The sequence below is a fragment of the Calypte anna genome, chromosome 2, assembly GCF_003957555.1.
Source record: "Calypte anna isolate BGI_N300 chromosome 2, bCalAnn1_v1.p, whole genome shotgun sequence".
Classification (NCBI taxonomy): Eukaryota; Metazoa; Chordata; class Aves; order Apodiformes; family Trochilidae; genus Calypte; species Calypte anna.
In genome coordinates, this window is record NC_044245.1 from 98,544,417 (window position 1) to 98,565,281 (window position 20,865).

General features: G+C 39.5%; 1 protein-coding gene across 1 annotated transcript in view; it reads right to left on the bottom strand.

The window, feature by feature from the left end:
- GNAL (G protein subunit alpha L) overlaps window positions 1-20,403 on the bottom strand; it is a 195,098-nt gene extending 174,695 nt beyond the window's left edge. The window contains exon 1 of the mRNA XM_008505519.2: window positions 19,935-20,403. Within this exon, the coding sequence (XP_008503741.2) occupies window positions 19,935-20,379 (445 nt within the window). The 5' untranslated portion in view covers window positions 20,380-20,403. The remainder of the gene's footprint in view (window positions 1-19,934) is intronic.
- Window positions 20,404-20,865: the final 462 nt, after the last annotated feature.

The following is a 20,865-nucleotide window of genomic DNA, read 5'->3' on the forward strand; positions in this document are numbered from 1 at the left end:
GCATAACTGCAATGAAAAGCTGCACGTTATCAGCCTCTCCTCTTCAGCATGCATCAGCTTGTACTTGTACTCATGTACAAGTTCTCATATTAGAAAGAACATTTCTTGTTTTAGTTAAGTTGGGCTTGATGCATGCTCCTTTTAAGACTAATATAAATATGGAAGTTATCTTTCCTAGTAGTATTTTAATGCTCTTTACTGAAGGAAAAGTGAAAAATCCTCCTCTTGATTCTCATACAGTATCATTTTATCTGGGCCCTATCAACTAGTTATAGAGAATTTTCTATCTTGAGCTTTAAAATTTATTTGAAGAAAAGACTTGAGACAACTAAAAGACTGAAAGTCAGATGAGTATATATATAGAAACACAATAGTTTATTCCTTCAGCTTTTATTACTTTTTAACTTTATCTTATCCTAAGAAGCTCAGGAAGGTAGAGCCATTAAAGTCATCCTAGCCCCTTTCTGAGATACAGGATATGTATAGCCTCATATAGCCTCAAATATTTCTTACTCATTGTTCACCTCTGGAATACAGTGCAGAGACCAGCTGTCTTTTCATCCTTACCCAAATGACAGACACCTGAAGAAGTTTGGAACAAATAAAGCTCAGACACTTGCAGCTGTCCTGCAAAAAACCGTGTACAGGCCATATTTACTTGTTTTCCAGATGAACTGCTGCTTGCTTTCCTATCTTGTCTGTTTCTTCTTGGTATTTTATACTCTTCAGTATTATTTGCTTCAGCTTTAATGATCTATGAGGAGATCTTCACAGTATACCAATGAAACACAGAAGATAGAACAAACAACTGGCAACTTTGGGCAGGTGAAGATCACAAGAAACTGATGCATGGTTGTGAGGTCAGGGAGATGCCATGAAGTGAACCCATCCCTGTGCTGGTTTACAAACCAACTCCACCAGCCTCAAATAACTGCTCATTCCCATATGAAGAAATGAGACTAGAGTAAGGAATTTGACTGCCTAGGATCAAGTCAAGTGATGCTACTTTGGAAAAGGTTGTTTCAGATACTCAAAAGTAATTCTATCTCCCTTCTTTAATTAGAAGAGTACAAAGTTGGCAGCAGATTTAATAATGTTTTACTGATTTCTCTTTTCAGTTATTGGGTTATCAGTGCCGTGTTACTAACATTTGATACTTATCTGTCAGCCTTGCAAGTATAGGTTTCACTGGATTGCAGGCCAGACACTGTAAACCTGACAACAATTATGCCACTATTGATCACACAGACTGACACAGACTCTCTGCTTCCAAATGGCATTCCAGACAGGCTCAAATTGCTGTCTTTAAGAAAAGATTATGGTAGTGCAGTGCCTAGAACAACAAAGGCCTGGTACCTGTGCTGAGGTTAACAAAAAAAATTCCTCAATTCAATAACTAATAGATTTTAGAAAACTCTAACTTTGCCATGTATGTTTTCTCAGCAGCTGAGGATCTTTACTAATGCTACCTTTACTTGCAGGTGTTGGGGGGTGGGGAGGAGGAGAGGATTTCTTTTTTCCAACTAAATGCCTCTCATCAGCTCATACAAACTGAACTGATGACTCAGAAGAGGATGTTTTGCAGCTCCAGTAGACTTTGCTTTTGAGCTGCCCCACTGAAAACAAAAGCTAAGAGTATAACTATGACCATGTTCTTTTTAACTGTAAATAAAAGCAGGTTGTCTTCAGTAGAGTAGCTTCTTTTCTATTAGCATTTACTGCCACCATGAGGAGTAAAGACACAATGCAATGAATATATGAAATAGTGAAGAACCAATGCTGAAGAATTACTATTGCAAACCCTTCTCTGGCCAGTTTTGCTTCCCAGTTTGTTAGCTCATGCAAGGTTATGACTCCTACTCCCCTTGGAAAGCCTTTAAAGGATGAAAGTCTGACAAGTGAAGCAGAAAAACTCCCCAAACTAGCTAAGACATCCTAAGCTGAGAGTCTGAAGCTGGGACTCTATACAAGGTTGATTCCTCCTGCCATACTTACACATTATTTATGCATCCAAGTTTTATTGAAAAAGAAGGTCCCCTTCTAAACAGATGTTGGAAACACTAAGGCTTCATCAATGGGTTAAAAGCTCTTTCTTTAACCAGAGTAGATTCTCCATCAGAAGGGTTGCTAAAAAATGGGCAAACTGGGGAACTGTGAGACAGGAAGGAAATTATTGATTTGCACAGCTGTTATCTACTACCCAAGCACAGAACATAATTTTAATGAATACAGAAGTGTGTGCATTTCATTCCAAACATGATGTAAACTGGGCAAGAGGGGGAAGTCACAAGCTGTAATAAACTTTAAAAAAAACTTCAGAGCTGCTATTTCCCTATCTACTGTTGACCAGTTACCTCTGGGAAACTACAGAGCCTGAAGGCAGCCTGTAGCCATAGAAAACCCCTCTGCTGAGAATATTCACAGTGGTCTCCACAGATACTGTTTTGTTGGCAACAAGTTTCTCTGTAACTTGAGTACTTGATGCAAGAAAGCAATCTTCCTTGTATAACATCACAGAGTAGCTTGAGAAACACTGAAAGGAGTTAACAATAAATGTGTGAGGATTGCACAATGAGATATCATCAAATCCAAGGTCCTAGACTTAACACTTTCACATATCTGAATCTATGAATATTGTATCTGACTTTCTGATTGAAAGGCAAATGTTCTATCTGCTGCACCCACCAAAACACTGTGGGATGCACCTGAGTGCCAATCCAGTGCATCTCACTCCATCAAAGTGCTCTGTGAGACCACTTAGCCTTCCAAAATGCAGTAAACTACTCCCTAGCATTAGAGTGTCTTGCAGAACAGTTGCAATTTACAACAGCTAAAAGTGAATATACATGGGCCTGAAAAATAAACAATCAGGGTCAAAAGCTGACGTTGGGATGTTCTCCTTTATGGGCAAGATGTGGAAAAAGATAGAAAACATCCACTAAGACACATGAAGGTTGCAAGTCTTTGCAAAGGAACAATTAATTAGCTGAGAATTAAATTCACTGGGAAATAAAAAGAATGGTTACCATAATGAAAATGCCAGAACAGTATCTGCCTTGTACTAAAGTTGCACCAGAAGATGATCTTTCATAAGCTGATCCTGAAATTAACCATCATGCCCTTCCCATGTCAAAAAAATGTTAAAAACTTCAAGCTGCTTATAAAGTAAAAATAAATATAAAAATTTATTTTTCTTTTCAAGATTACTTCCAATTCACAAAACTGCAAAGACAGCACAAACAATTTTAATGATGTTGCAGGACAAGCCATGACAGCTTAGCTACAGAATTCCCCTTCATTTGGTGCAAAGCAAATACTTGCCCTAAGAGTAAAGAACAAATCAAGGTGATAGAGTAAAGGGCAGTGGTACCTGTAAACCAATTTAACTGGTTGAAACTGGCGCTGTTTGGCACAGCAAACAGGCTGTTCCAGTTTTCTTTAAGAAAAAGGAAAAAAAAATGGAAAAAAAGGAAAAAAGTAGCCTTTCTTTGGCCCAGAGAGGTTTGCTTCACTGCACACTGAACTGCACAGCAAGTCACACACAAGTACATTCATATCCAGTGGCATCATTCTTTATACCTGAGCTAGCAATAAACTGGGGACAAGGGATAGTGCTTTAAGTGCTTAACTTTGCACCTTAGCTATAGCAATGCAGGTCTTCCTCTCTCTTTGCAGACAATGCACAGTTTCTTTTGACTACCTGCTCAGATAGCCACTCAAATTCTGCCTTCATTTATTCTGTATTTGTGGACAGGGCACTGAATTTTCATTATAATTCCTCCAGCCTTTTTAGAGCTACCAAAAATACCCAGAAGTTACAGAAAGCATCTCTGACTCTAGATTTTTTTCCTTAAAAATTGCTGACATGGTTTACCCAACACTGACCTCAGATTAGGTAAGATTTATTACTTCAGGTATAGTGCCACATATACAAGGCAAGCCCTGAGCAAGAGAACAGATTTTGGAATTTAGAACATTTAGATAAATTGCAGCATGTTTTGAATGTGATTTGGATCCCAGTTTGTTCCAGTAAAGGAATGAAGGATCAACCCCTCCTGTTCTCAAGTGGGCTGATGATGTGTTCAATAACTTAAATGGTTCAAAAAGATTTGTGAAGTGTAATTTTTATATTCATACACATTTTCTAAAGAAAAATAATGGCAGACTTACTAATTATACAGAAGCTACACACTAAAAATTGTACCTCTGCAGGGTTATTTCAGCAGAGGCGGTATTATGAAGAGCTTGACCATAAAAGAAAACCCTGGTTTTAGCCAATTTATTAACCAATGGTCTGCTTCAGGTTGTGGTAGTCAGGTTACTGACTGCAAGAACAAGCTGTTTCTCAGCCTTTTTCCAGGGACTCCTGTCATGCATTTGCGGTGAGGGACAGGGACAAAGTTTTCCCTTGCAGGAATATAGCTACTCATCTGTCTAGGCTCAAAGACCTTTGTTTGGTGCAGTAAGAGACTCCCATTTTTCTTTGCTTGTCCTCTTGCTCCCAAAGCTGGTCAGATGGATTCTTTTCAGTTATCAAAATCTGCAGTAGCAATACAGTCTGATAACCTTTACAACACGGGGAAGTTTTCCCAACAGGGCAAGCTGCTGCTGAAATACCCTCCACTATATTGTGTCTCATACTTATCTGAAATGAGGTGAAAGGATATCAACAATTGCTACAAGTCATCATTCTTCACTGGACTAGAAACAGGAGATCACAGACAGGAAACCCAGGAACAGCCTATTTTCAAGATTTGAAGACTTTCTCATGTCATGCTGTCATGACAGGAAGCTTGTCTGACAAGCATCTGAGAGGTTCAGATGATTAAGCTGCTATGGGGACATAAAAACTGTACCAGAAGGTTCAGTTTCTTCCCAGACAGATTTTCACATCCTGGATGCATGGTTATTAAAGGAGCTCTGTGTATGGCTGCAGCCTTATCACAAAGTTTCCTCAGTCTCAAGAGTATTTAATATTAGAAGCAGTTTTCAGAAATTCTAGTAAATTGGACACCAGAGGTAGTAGCTTTTCGTGTCAGCTCTCTAAAATAAGTTTAGAAATCTATCAGGCTGTAGTAATGTAATTAAGAAATTAATAATTAAAATTTAGATGGTATGTGCAATTGATCATATTCCACTTCTCCATAGATTTTCCATCTGTACAACAGAAAACATAACTATGGTTCACTTCTTAGAAAAACTCAAGAGACACTAAAGACACTGTAAGGAATATATTCATATAATGAATAATGAAGCTGTCATGCGGCCAACATGCTATTATTTATTCTATACTGTAAGGCAGGCATGGATCTATAAGGAAAGTAAAAAGGAAGCACAGGCAGTCTTGTAACTGAAGACAATATAATACACACTGATATAAAGCATTTATACCAAAGATTTTAACAGACACTTTCCTACTGGAAACACCTAACTTTTACATCTATATTTGACAGTTTAGCTATAATAAGAACCAAACCCTAATAAATGTTTTATTAGAGTCTTCCCAATGATTTTCACTATATGATAGGGTTCAGCTTGTTTTACTTGGTTTTAACCTCTCAGCCTGAAGTTTTCCATGATGAATACCAATGGCCATTTATTTACCATCAGAAAGGAAAATAAAAACAAAAAACCAAACCAAACAAAACAAAAAAGAAAAAGACCCAGCAAAAAAAGAGTTTCTGTCAATATTTCAGGAAGTCTGCTGTTCTGAAATCTATTATAATTTTTACATCATCCTGCTGCTGAGTCAGAGATTGCACACTGAATTTCTTGGGTGCCAGGAAAGAAACTGTATTTTCAGTTTAAGTGTCAGAATAAATGCTCCCTTGAAAAAAAAAAAAAAATCACATTTAAAACAAATGAATTGCCACCATCATTTAAATCCCTACCCAATAACTGAACCAAGTAAAAAGTGACAAAAATAATAGAAATAAAAATAAAGAATATTCTTCTTGAAGGAATCAATATATTCAGGGTATGCAACACAACACTTTGATGTGTCTTCCTCAATGCTGACCATTTGACTCAGGTGGAGGTTGGAAGATCATTTCAAGTTGGTGGAAGACAAAAACATTCAGTACATCTGAAGCACTTCTGATGACGTGTACCATATTCAACCTGAATAATGAGACATTCAAAGATGACATCTCTGAAAATAAATTTTCTGCCATGCCTCTGGGTCTCAACTACCTCTTCCAACTCCTCCAGCAATAAATTCCAGACTGAGGGCAGTCAAGGTTAAGTTCACATATGGGATTCTTGGAGCTACAGCAAAACTTACTATGTTTCCATGTAAGTATGCATTTTACTTACTTGCAGTTTACACCAACCAACAACTTCAGATCTTTACATAAATTGCTACTACAGAATCAACACAACTGCTTCTATATTTCAAGATATTTTTTTCTCCTCCACAGTTTATGTTCACGATCTATTTTGGAAGCTCTTTTTAAAGAAAATGAATGTTTCCTCCACAGGAAGGCTCCCTGTGTGAAGCGTTAATTAAAATGCTAGAAGACTTGGCTCCAGCTACAGTATTTATCAGGACACCCACAGAGGAAGGGCTACCCTTTGAAATGTTAAATACATTACCAACCATGGATGGGGGTCAAAGCTTTTCAAGATATTCAATGTATACAACTGAGAAGGAAAAACAAACAAAAAAAACCAAACCAAGACTGTCTATGATGACAGGATGATGGACTCTGTCAAATATTTTATAAATCGAGATAATTGTTAGGGTGCACTTAGGACATGTTAAAGAATAAGAAATGCCCTCACAGAGCCTTAATTCTTCATGCAAATGTCTACTGATACATTAGAGAATTATTGAGGTAAGAACTTTGCCCTTAAGTTACTAAAGGTCTAGAATGAGTTGATTTCCAGCATGCAACATATACAAAAATTCTGACAATAAGCATTTGCCATAACAGAGAGTCATTATCTTTCCTAACTACTACCAAAAAAAAAAAAAAAAAAAAGCCACAAGAAAGCTTAAATAAAATTGTCAATTTATTAAGTGCCTGGATTTGAGAGCTCTACATTTTGAGTTGGACTCTTTTATGATAAGATTGATTTCAAAACCTGAATCATCAGTAATTTCCCAGTCATAAACAAAGAAAGCAAAAAGTAACAGGTTTCAGCTGATTTGAAAGACAGTGTTTAGAAAAGGTCCAAGCAACTACCTGCAAGACCCCAGGTTATCACATAAGACACTTATGGACCATGGCCAGGAATCAATAAAAGAAGGAAACAAAAAACAACACCAGGAGATTATATTTTTTCCTGCTCTGCATAGTGTAAGTCAATATTCAGCTGGCTTCATATTTCATCTTGACATAGCATTTTCAGCTTGTTGAAGGTGAAGCTTTTTTTTTTTTTTAGAAGAGGTGAGTGGACTGTTTGAATCACCCTAAAACCAGACTGTGCTCTAGGGTCAGAATGGATCAAGCAAAACACTATTTTTGTCCATAGTATCTCCTGGAGTTAAAAAAATTATTTTGGTTTGCTATAAATCATACAAGCACTATGCTCTTCTAAACCATCCTAGACCAGATGGATAGGCAGCCTCACTGTTTAATGCAAACATTCACCTAGAAACATCAGGTTATGTTCTTTATCTTAAAATAGTAGCAGCAAATAATGCTGCATGTCAACACAAGTAATTCTTTAAACAGGAGATTCTTGCCCTGCTCCTTCACAAGGTGATCTAAATAGCTCATTTCTTAATATTAATGGAGAATTCCTCACAGGGAGGATCCAAGCATGTTCTGCAAATCACCCCAAATAAGAGCATGAGGAATGTCAGTCACATTTAATATTACTCTACAAAATAAACTCAGGGCCTCAGAAAATAAAATTTTCCATGTATGAGATCCCATTAATTACATTGCACATGGTTGAAGAAAAACCACATTCCACTGAGCACAGGACTGGTATCTACCACCTATTAACAATGAATCAGTAATAAGTTATTTGCTTAATTAAAATAAATATTTGAGCGATATTGGTAACATACACAGTTGATTAAATTAAAGGCTTATGTCAATATAAGACATTTTATATTATAAATAAGCAGCCTATGTGTGCCACTTGTTATTTTGCAAGTGATCAACACATTTTTAGCGGGTCAGAAATCAGCTCATAAATTGATTTCAAGAACTAATTGTGAATCATCAACTACTTGCTGTATTGCTAGTAAGGTTCTAACTGGATCAGAATACTTTTAGTTATTGATTAAAGATACCACTGTGAATAAAGCTACCTTATCAAAAGGCTGGAGTGACGACAAGCAGTAACATTAGAGAACAGCAACTCTGATAAGCATGGTACAGTCAAATACTCTTCAATGAGAGTATTGCTGCAAGGTCATAGCAGAAGGTGATATACAGTAATTCTGTATTGCCTGATGAACCGAGTCAAAAATAGAAACAATGCTTCCTCCAGAAAACAAACAGAAACAAAACACCATTAGCAGTAGGCATTGCCTGCTTCCAAGATGTTGAAAGAACAGTTCAGACAAGACCAATAGGTGAAATTCACAGCTTTCATGAAATATTTTCCAGCCTGTTTTCTTTCAAGGACTGGAAAATGACCTGAGTTACAGCTACACACAAGCTAGAGAAAGCAAGTGTAATTTAAATTCAAACCAAAGAGAAGTTCATCTGTGGGACAGTGTGCTCTATTCAGAACTGAAACATGGTGTCTGCTGCTTAAATACTTAACATGAAGATTACCTTAATAATATTCATGTTAAAATTCTACCAACTTACCAACTGAGAGCACAGAGACTACTGGGAAGTAAAATGATTTCTTGTTCATATAGGTAGTCAGTTTGAAAAATATTACTGGTAATTTCTAAACTTTGGGTCTACTTATTCCTAAATTCCTTAAATCTGCTCCATTGCCTGCTTACTTAGCCCATAATGATGACACAGCTACCAATACTGAAGTTTTTATCAGTCTAACTTCAGAGGGAACTGCATTAGGGATAAAGGACTGAACACAAACAATGCAGTATATTTCTTTATTTGATACTCAGAACTATCTTCAAATGTAATTTTTTTTTTCTGACATAGGATTAATAGAGATTAATTCAACACTTTTTCACATATTATGTAAACAGCAAGTTCTAGTTAAGTTTCTAATACCTTACCAGGAGCAACAAAATGCACAGGAAAAAAACACCTCAAAAGCCACTAGCAGAAATTCTTACTTTTAGATAAGCTTATTTGACCTGTAAAGAGACAAAGTCAGGTACTACAGGAAGGCTTTTCACTTTATAAATAGGAAGTCAAAGGAGGTAAGGAGAGGAAAAAAAAAAAAAAACAAAAACCCAAACAAACAAAACACACAAAAATAAACATAAGAAGAAAACTTTTCCTTCCATAGTCTTCCACACATCTTTATCTTAGAGAAATGCCATATTGGGATGTATTGATCTTATGCTGTTTAGGCTTGAGAAAGGTATGTATTTGCTTTGTCCAGCACTCAATCTACAAGTACTAGAACAAAGTGCTGGAGAACCCTATCAAGGGGTGCAAAACCCCTGAGAAACTCTGGCACCAATGTCTATGGTCTCCCCCAAAAACCGAATCAGGGATTAACATGTACCTGTTCTTAAACATTGTAACAGGAGGCAGCCTGAGTGTGAAGCATTTGCTGATTCTCATTCCGATCTTGGGAATCCCTTATTTCCTTCTCCTGAAACTGATGGGCCAGGAGCACCAGCAGTGGCACCGGGTATAGGATGAAGCAGCATGGATGAGCAGTCCCACCTCACCTCTGCCCACCCCCCAGATCCTCTGTAACGCAGTGACCTGAAAGGCTGCTTTGACCTTATATTACATTAATTTTTCCTGATGTGCTGGAAAGTACTATTCAGACTCTGGCAGACAGATCACATATCTGTGAAACCCTTTTAACTAGACAAGGACTGTTGTCAAATGGGTTTTTGGTGTAGGTTACTTTTCAGGTGATTCTTGCTACATGAAATTATAAGCAACTTGAAGTATCAAGAAACTGCTTTCTCCTTTCCAGCTTTTCCATGCAACAGTTTTTCTTCTACCTCTGGTAGTTCAGAAGTACAGTTTGCATACACCTGGAGCTAGAATCCACTCATAGAAAAAAAGGTTCTGAGTACTGCAAGCCGAACACCACTGTAGGCAGTTTTCTTCATTTTTTGGCTCTCTGAGTCAAGATCCCCACCTCTACATATAGAGTTAAGAGGCAGAGGACCCTATGAGGGAATATTTTGCCTTCTTAAATATAATTGAATTTTCCCAATTAAAAAAATAAAAAAACACCCCAAAACAAAAAAAGACCCCAAACAAAACACAGAAGCATCACACTAACTGTACTCTTTCAATACTACTCAATTTCAAAAGACACTACTCAGCAACAAGCTCATGAATCCAGATGTCACATTAAGTAGAATAAGAAAACCTGAGGCAGCAGCAATGGAATTTGGAACAACACCCTTATACACCCTTGGTGCACCTGGAAACTCTCCAGTTTGCTACAACTCCTGATCTGAAAGGCAGGCAAAAGGAAGCACTAAGATAAGAACAGATACACTGCTTCTGTATCAATCATTAATTAAGAAAAATTAATGCTTTATATCACTGAAGAAAAACAGAACGTATAAGGTGGCTAAAAATATTCTTAAATATAAGAAAAATGTATTTACTAAAATGAAAAAATGCATGGCTGTTATTTAAAAACAATTTATTATAGAGTCTTTTTCCAAGTGTCAAAAGCTTGTGTTACCCTCCCAATGCTATTTCATCTATAGGGGTAATCCAGATACACGTGAACCTGAAGGAAGTTCTGTTAAAAAAACAGAGCCACCAGAATTTACATGAAAAAATCTGGTTTATGATTTGTTTTTACCCCTCCTAACTGCCTGCTCCCACCTCAAAAAAGTGAAAAAATACTGTAAGAAATTTAATATTTCTGTTTTTCTTTCAAAGTGTTAAATCAGAGGAATATCAACTATTCAGTCTGAACCAGAGAAATTGTCCTGTAGTTATCATGTTTTCCTTCATTGAAATATTTGCAACACATGATAGCAAAATAGTTATAACAGCTACTGTTCTGCATTAAGCCATGCTCTTAAGTGACTAGACCCAATTAATAAAAGGATCTGAAAGGCTTTAAGCTCCAGTCAATCCTTAATGTGGTTTTCCTGCTTGTTTGTACATTATTAAGCTGCACAGCATCACACGTAACAGTAGTATTCCTGTAGTATACTACAAGGTTCTTAAGTACAGCTGAAGCAGAAAAACTCACCTTGTACACATCAAGGATTTTTTTTTCTTTGTCCAGTTTTTAATATTAGATAATTTGATGGTTGGGGGAAAACAGACACGTAATGTGACATAAATAACTTCCACAGCACTTTGTCATTTAAAAACTTAAAAAAAACCAAACCAACAAAAATTATTAAAAACCCAAAGTCTTAGTTATGAACTGCTTACTTCTGCACATGTCCTTTATACAAATTATTACATTCTACTGTATCTTAGGTTTAAAGTCTGTATAAGAACATAAAAAAAGAAGTTTGTCTTTGCAAAGGCTGGTACACTAGAAGCACTTTATGTCTTGTTCATATCTCTCCTAAAGAATGAATTAGACAAGTACAGCAAGCTCAGAACAGGCAGAAGACCATAAGTCTATTTTGTAATTCAAACATCCATTAAGTCAAAGGATGAAAAAAACCAATCTTGCCACTGAATCCATTAGACTTGCCCTGTTCTTACAAAGCTTGAAGCCTGTGATATATGCTATGATATAATTCAAGCGGATTCTCTTGAAGGGCAGTTTAACTCAACCAGCCTCCTCCTGGCGAGTCTTCAGTGGTCATGCATATGCATGCAGAGACGTGTGCATCTCTGTCTGAAAAAGTACCATCCAAAAGAGGAAGCTTCTTCAATCAACATGAAATGTATTCAAGCATGTGAAACATCAATGAGTACTCTCACTCAAGAAAATAGCAACTTTCTACTACTGTAGCTTAGTAGAGGTGTTCACCTCTACTTTGGTTCTTGAACACCATACGCGAGGTGTTCAAGAAAATGATTATTAAGAACTCACTGCCTACCACTGGGCAGGGCATTCTGCATTTGTTTCATGATCCAGAGTGACTAATTCTCCATAATTAAGAGAAATGCAGTCTAACAGAGTTAGTAACATCTCCAGCAACATTCATGACAGTTTTCAGTAAAAGAGTATATGCTTAATATAAATTACACTTGCACCGAGAGAAAAAATCCATGATCATTCACACCTTTGGCAGTTTAACAGAGCCTACATTCTTCATCATGGAAAAATAAAACTGTATCAATTCTAATCCATGACTGATTAAATACAGAGTATATTACATGTATAACAAAGTATGTGTTTTCAAATAATTTTTAAAAGAGATATTTGGGGTGGGGAAGTGACACCTACAGAGACTGAGGACTCAATTTATTGTCAGGTGTTTATTACAGATGCTTTTCAGCCTGCTACTCATCTTTATTGTAGGCACTAACCCAAACCACAGAAGCAACATTCTCCTTTTCTGCACTTTCTGAAGATGACATAGACAATTTGGATTGCTCAGAAGAACTTTTATTCTGCCCTTTATAGGAATGAAGTATTTTTAAAAGAAATGGTCAGAATTGTATTGCCTATCATAGAGAAAGCAAAAGACTCTTTTTGTTTATTTTAAAAATTGGAGGGGGTGGTACGAGGAACACAAAAAACCCCCAACCTTCCACCTTTTAAACAGCTTTATAAGCTCCAAAATGCACATTGTTTCAACATGATGTAAATTATAGACTAAAATAAAGATCGCAGTATAGAATTTGATATATGACCTGGATTTGATTTATTACTGTAATGGTATTTTGGGAAAGAAAAATTTTTTGTTCTTTAAGCTTAGCATTACTATAAATTAGTGGAATTTGTAATACTTCAAACTTAAGTTTAAAAACAAACTTATGTAATATACCAGATTATGGGGAAGCAATTCACGTTTGAGCCAGGAGTTACACACACAGAGTGCTACAGGTATGGTATGAAATACCTCTAGTCAGGATACTTAACATGTTCATGCACTTTTGGAGTAGGCATAAATTGGTGTGCCAGGTACAAGGCTGCACTCCTGGATATTTAAAGAACAAAAAAACCAAACCACCCAGCCTTACTGATGTCATAGAATCACAGAATCATAGAATGGTTTGGGTTGGAAGGAACCTTAAAGATCATCCAGTTCCAACCCTCCTGCCATGGGCAGGGACACCTCCCATCAGACCAGGTTGCTCAAGGCCCCATCCAACCTGGCCTTGAACACTTCTAGGGAGGGGGCAGCCACAGCTTCCCTGGGCAACCTGTGACAGTGTCTCACCACCCTCACAGGAAAGATTTTTTTCCCTAATGTCTGACCTAAATCTTCCCTCTTCAAATTTTAAATAATTTTGAGTTTTAAACCATTTATGATTTATGACATTCTCAGTCAAAAGTAAAACATCCCAAATATTAAAAAAACCTACAACAGTTGTGTCAAGACATTTGTAAGCAATAGTGCAGATAGACAAAGCTTCTCCCCATAAAGTGAATGATGTTTTGATGACTCAAAAGGCTTTAAATCTTAAGCATAAATAGGTGACTTAAAACTATCTATGAAAAGTTGTTTTTATTAAGAGCATAGTAAGTAATTACCGATTTCCATCTCTAAAAATAGAACTGCATCTTCAGTGAAAGACAGCTTTGGATTTCATTTGAACCATGGCACCAGTCTGCAGGCTGAATAACACCTGCTCCATTCCTCATTTTACCCATCTCAACTCATCAAGCACCTGCTCTAAGAGAAGCCACTCAGTGGCCATTACTACAGATCCAAGCCACACAGAACTTAAGAAATCCCTGAAACATATGGTCAAGACTTCTCCAATGCCAAACATCAACTCAGACATTTTCATACCCCTCTACTGTAAGGTAAGCAACAGCTTTGTTATCTTACTTACATGATTTTGTTTCTCTACCATTATTTAGAAGTCCATTGAGACAAACACATCATTCAGTAAAAGCAAAATATTTCTAGAGCAGGCTACCCAGTAAGTTAAACTTGGTAAGCAGAGGGGAGGGCCAGGTTTTCCACACTGCTCAACCAGGCTGTTGGATTAAAGAAAATAAAGACTTTTTAAAAATTAATTAAACTTTCTAAGCTCAATTGGTTCCTGACTTGAAAAGAAAGCTGAACAAAGCCATGACTCTAGGAAAAACCCCTGTATATATTTCCCCAAATTTATATAGTTTTTCTGTGTCAAATATGCTAAGATGAGAGAAAAAAAAGTCCAGAATATAACTATTATTTACACAGTTATATTGGAGATTTAAAAAAAATAATTAAAAAGTATCATAAGACTCAGTTAAAGAATGCCAAAGGGCTGGAAAGTAAGAAATATAAGGTGTGGGGTTGGGCAGTGCAAAGGGATGAACACGGAAATGAAGTTTAAAACTATTTCTTCTAATCTGGAAAAAAAAGCAAGGAGAAAGGGAAACAAATGTGCAAATCCAGAAGCTGTACCTCATCTTTAAAATTCCTGCAGTTGAGAACTTACAATGGCAATGGGAGCTTAAATTGACAAAGATATCTTTAGCATGGATTGCTTAATCAAGAGACTATGTTACAATAAGCATTTGTGGAATAGACACCAATAAACAAAACTTGCCTAATAACTGAAAGTTCATATTGCCTAAGCAGCAGCTGCAGAACCCACCCTTGCCTAGCAGTTAGGAGCCTCCCAGCACTGCTACAATTAACATGGAATGGAACAAAAAAGCATTTTTTCTTAAATATTAAGTTAAATATTAAATATTAAGTTATTAAAAAATTAAGTAAAATTAATCATAGAATGGAAGGAAGTTAGAACAGCTAGACATGAGTTAAATACAATTAGTCAGTAGAGTGCAGAACAAGGAAAAGCTAAGCATTGTAAATCAGGGATCATTTTCAGTACACTTATAAAAACCCCCAAAATTAAGAACCAACTCCAGCTTGTCCTGATGACCTCTGCCTACTGGTTCCCTCTTCTGCAGGGAGAACATGTAACCCTCAATACGGTGCCATAATTTACAACAAAAGCAGATCATTTGGAAAAACATGCAAATTATGGAAAGGATTAGGGATTATAAAATCAGTTTTCTTTATTACACTGGTCAGTAATTGCAGCCCATTATTTCAAACTCCTCGAAGCCATCTATTCCTGCCAATCATGTATCCATCATCGAGATGCTAGAACTACCTGGGTGCAGGAATCCCAACTCCATCAACACTAACTAACAAGTTGTTTTTGTAGAGACCCCACAGCCACATACAGGATGCAACAAAAGGGTGCAAAACCCTGCAACACAAGCAGTGGTGCCCAGTTTAGTTACTGACAAGGTAGAGCATCATTTCTGGTGGCACCAGAAAAATGATTCAATCATACAGCCTTATCCAGGCATGGGGAACTTCTGAGCTCAACAAGCTAAACTAAATTCAGGTATTTATCAATAAGCATGTGTTGGCACTATGTAAAGGTTAAAGTATTCTTAAATTTCAATACTTAAAATTGGTTTAGGGGTGATAAACTTAAGGGTCTACTGATGTAGCACATCTAGGTAGCAGTCTGTTATTTTAGTCAGAGAATTCCTTTTGCAACATAGTTCCATTCTGACAACACTCAACAGATGCCTAGTTAAGAAAATAAAACCATAGTAAAGCAACACTTCTGCTATACACCTCTGAGCTTTCAGGGACCTAGGGCTCAGAAACCCCTGAAGCTTGGCAAGGTATCTTTGTGTTTGACTCCCATTATTTATGGGGAGCTGTGTTTCTTTTTTACATACTGTTGTACATAAAAATCTAAATTTCACTCTGAAGTCAATACTGAAATACCACGTAACCAACTACAGTACCTCTTAAATGAAGAAAATTACTATCTCCATTTTCTGTCCCTCAATCCCTGTATCATTACTTTCAGTTTCTGTTGAACAGAAAAGCTTTTACTCCCAGCACTTTCAGTTTCAGTTCAGCAGAGAAGTGCAAAAGAATGAGTTCTTCTTCAGAAAGTTATCCAAACCTAGGACAGAAACCAGGGCTTAAGGGGAAACAGGAAAAAAAAACACCACCAAAAAAACCCTAACCAAAACCCCAAAACAAAACAAAAAACAGAAGCCAAAACCAGAAGGAGATGACAACAGGTATCCAGGAAAAAAAATAATTCTCTGTATAACTTACATTGACATCACATGAGTCTTAGTTGTACCACTATGGATAGCGCTTAGTTTAAAGGCAATCCCTGTTCAGCCCACTTAAACCCCAAATAGTTAAAAATACAAAAATGGAAATGAGAATTGCTTCCATAAAGTGATTTGTAATGTTTTCACTGTTTCTAGGAAATCAGCTGCTAAAATAATCTTGTAGAAGAGTGTTTGCAGTTTCTGGAAAAAAAAGACCAAACTGAAAACAAAACAAACCAAAGCTACAAGACTCTGACCAAACCCTGTAAATCTGTGCAATAAATATGTATGCTTAAAAAAATTCCTCATCTCAGGCTTAGAAAAAAAAAAATTATGTGAATTCTGCATGGATTAACATTTTCACTTCTAAAGGAATAAGAAACAAAACAAAAGAAGATAACGATACAGTGCACAATTATCATGTCAAGGTTTCCAGCCCGTTCTCCTCTTTTTAAAATTGATATTAAACAAGGAAGTGGGCATTCCACCACAATTGCAAGTTTCCATTTTATATGGGCTCATCTTCTTGCAGAAGATGAAAGAAAAAAACCAGGCACCAAAACAAACTCAAACCCCATTTGCTGCTCTGGCAGTGCACCAGTAAATCCTTCACATCACCCCCACAGCCACCTGATACAGATACACCTATGTAAGGGGCAGGTACAGCAGAGAACTGAGCTTGAGGACTTTCCATACACCCTCCCCCTTTCCACATTTATTGGTTATGACAAAACATATTGAGTGTTTCTAAATGTAGGTTAGAGGGAAGAGTCAAAACAGCACATGCAGCAAGAGACATTAGTTTGGGGGAAGCTGTGGCAGGCAAGAATATATTCTCAGAAAGCTATTTACCAATATACAGTACAAAAAAAACCCTTTGAGACTTCATAATAATGTGGTGACTTAGATGCACAGAGCATCACAAAGCTGATTGATTTCACTTGACATAAAAAAAGCAGAATTAGTGTGCTTTCAGGGGAAGGTCATTTTCAAACATCTATAGAAGCTTCTCTTTTAATATGCTACTTATTTTAAGACCCCAGAGATTATTAGTGTTCTTATACTAGTGCATTTATTTGCACATTTTTGATACCTAGTAGTAGGTGCGTGATATATACACTCCATTTTCCTCTTAAATTTCAATAGTTTCTTCTAAACTTGCCCCAATTCATGTATACTACATAAAGGGACAAAACAAAATGAAGATATTTACCAACTTGTATTTGAAAGAAAAAACAAACAAAGCCCACCCCAGCACTGTTGCTCAACTTTGTTTATTCTGTGCCAGTGCTCTGCTGTCACTGCATTCACCATTTCCCCTCAGCTATGCATTTCCTCCATGTTGCTCTACAAAAATGTTCCTTCTCTCTCTAGCAAAGGTATGCTTTTTAGGTTAAATCTGCCAGGAAGACTGTAGGGACAGGGACTAAGTTATTTACCACCAGAGATTCTATAAAATATCAAGCCAGTAATATTCTTTATTCTAAAAGATTTCTGTGTACATCCTAAATCTTTCCCTCTGTGCAAGATGGAAAATTATTACCCTGCGTAGTGCAATTTCGCTTCACTGTTTTTCTCTGACAACTAAGCCCTTCCTCCTTCTAAATATTTCTCCTTTATCTGGAGCAGCATTCCCACTTCTTTCCAAACAGCAACACAAAGCACCTGCAGCTCTCCCGACACTGAAATCAAACATTTATGTCAGGCTCTGGTCTGCAAGGGCTGAAATAATAATCCAGCATTTCCTCTCTGCGATGTGGAGATCAAGAGAGTATTTTCTGATTATGAGACAGATTTAATACCAAATTCAGTGTAGAGAGTGTTAGGAGTCTTGAGTTTCTTTCAGGGCGCCAAGGGGCAGAGATGGTTTATTTTTTAAATTGCATTGTTTCTGAACAGGTGCTTACTGCTCTGGTTTATTATGACAACCACCCATGTTTTTGGCTACAAACAGTATCTATCTGTTAGGATCCTTTTGTTCAAGGAATTACATTGCTCTCTAGAGACAGGACACCAACCAGTAGCTTTGCCTTCCTGTAGCAATACTGGTCACAACACACTTTCAGAGGTTACAGGAAGAAAAGCATTCTAAAAATACACTTCTAAAATGAAATATTTAAAATTTTAGAATTAAATAGTTCAAGTATCAGAAAAAATATTTTACAAAGATTATTAGGAATTCCTTGGAGTAGGAATTACATCTTCTTCCTCTTTCCTTTACTGAATGTACTGGTATCCTACAAGCTTGTATTATATGGACCATTATAAAGCCTTTTTTTTTTTTTTTCCTAAAGAATTGGAGCACTACAGTCCTGACAAACATTGCGTACACCCTTTGTGCACTGCTGTATTTAATAATGTCTCCATCCCTCACCCACCAACAGGAATGAAGGAATCCAATAACGTGCGAACAAAGCTTTTAAAGACAAGACTACCCAAAACGTGGAATACACATAGATAACCACCAAAATTCCTCCAGATCATGCAACTTTACAAAACCACACAAAGCAAGCTAATGCAAAAGCAAATGTATTTCCACACTAACAGAAAACAGAGATTTGTGACCACAGCTAGAAGACCAAACAAGCCCTCTGCTCACACCATAAAAAAGAGCCCTGCAGTATGACTGTTCTGTTTCCTGCAGGAAATTAGATGCTTGTATTAGATACCCCTGTGGTTTTCATACTGTAAATGTATCAGCTGGTACAAATCCTCTGGAGAGGTCTATTAACTAATGCTTAGAAAGAGCAGTGGCAAGAGCAGACCACACATAGCACCTCAGAGAAGAGGGAACAAAAGCTGACAAGTCATTCCTAAAAAATTTGAGAGCCGATAGCTAAGGAACAACAAACACATCTTGTAGTAGAGGCGACGTCTGTGAGGAATACACATACCTACACCCGCATATTTCCCCTCTACACCGCTCGCTGCTGCTTCAAATAAGGAGCCTATTGCTCATCAGCACTCCTCTCATTTAGGAGCCACAAGCCCATACTCCCGCTACTCGTTAAACATCTCCAGTTACACACGGCAGAGGAAGATCACCCACAGGCTATACATACACATCTTAAGCATCGCTGGTTTTCCTCCTTTCTACTATGTGTGCGTTTGTTTTTTATTTTTTTTTTTCTTATGCTTCCGAGTTACTCGGGCGCTAAGACAACTTCTCGCCTCAGCAGGCTCCGGGGGAAAGGGAGGGGTGTGGGGGCGGCGATGGGGGCAGCCCCCTGCCCGGGGTAAGGCTCCCCTCCCCCGGAAGATCCCGCTGCTCCCCCATCCGCATCGCTCCCGCCCGGCGGCCTGGGTGGAGCCGCTCGCCCTCGCAGGACAAGCGCCGACCGTGTTCTCCATTTCAAAACCACAGCCAGGGACAGAAGGGGGGGAGGAGAGAAGAAGGGGAGGAGGAAGGGAAAAGAAGGTGTAAACCTGCCTAGGGGGAGAGCCGGGGGACGGAGACGGCCTGAGGGCAGGGCCGAGATGGGAGGGCGGGGGGGTGGGGGGGCGTCGGAGAGACAAAGGAGGGATGGAGAGCGCCCAAAGAAAACGGAGGAAGCCAAGAAGGGGGGCACTGCCGGGGAGCCCCGGGGGGCACCTGCCCGCCCCGACACACGCCCCGCACACCCACACATCCATCCATGCACACACACAGACACACATCATACCCAGCAGCAGCAGGCGGTGCGTCTGCTTGTACTCCCGCTTTTGCTCCTTGAGCGCTCGGTCGATGCTCTTGCTGACTTTCCTCGCCTCCTTCTCCGCCTCCCGCTCCTCCAGTCGCAGCTTCTCCCAGGGTCTCTGCAGAGCCGGCGGCTGATGCAGCGTCTGCTGCCGCGCTACCTTCCCTCCGCCACCGGGGCCGCCGGCCTTGGGCAGCGACGGCCGTTCGGGGGCCGCCCCGTTACCGCCGCCGTTCTGCAGCAGCAGCGGCGGCCCGTCCGCCTCCCCGCCGGGCTTACCGCCGGGCCGGAGCGGGACGCCGAGGGGCTGAGGCTGCGGGGCGGCGTGAGGCTCCGCCGGCGCTTCGGGCTCCGAGGTGGCTCCAGCGCTGGAGATGGAGCCGCCAGTGTCGCCGAAGAGCCGCGGGCGCAGGCTGTAGCAGAGCCCCATGGCTCGGTGCCCCCCGCCGGGGACGGGCTCTGGCGCGGCGGGGTTGGCCTCAGCGCTTCCCGCCGGCCCTACGCGCCGGGGAGGCGGCGGCGGCGGCGGTGGCGGGCGGGGAGGGGGCGCCGCGGAGCCCCTCACGGCCCCGCTGGGCCATCTTGCATTTTCCTTCCCGGGCGGCGACAACGGCTCCTCAACCCCGATCACCTGACACCGGGAGCTGCCACCTCCGGCTCCCACCTTACCGTAAATACCCCAACGCCAGCCCACCGCGCAGCGCCCGGCGCCGGCGGGGGGGAAGGGCGGGGGCACGCCGGCCGCGCCGCCACACAGGCGCACACACGTTCGCAGCCCTCCCCTCCTTCACCCCTCAACCGGCTCCGCCGGCCCCTCACGCCACCCAGACCGATGGCCGCCAGCCTCTGCCGGGGGGGCGAGGGTTCCCCAGCTCCGCTCACAGGCTGGGGAACCCTCGCCCTCTCGCAGCCTACG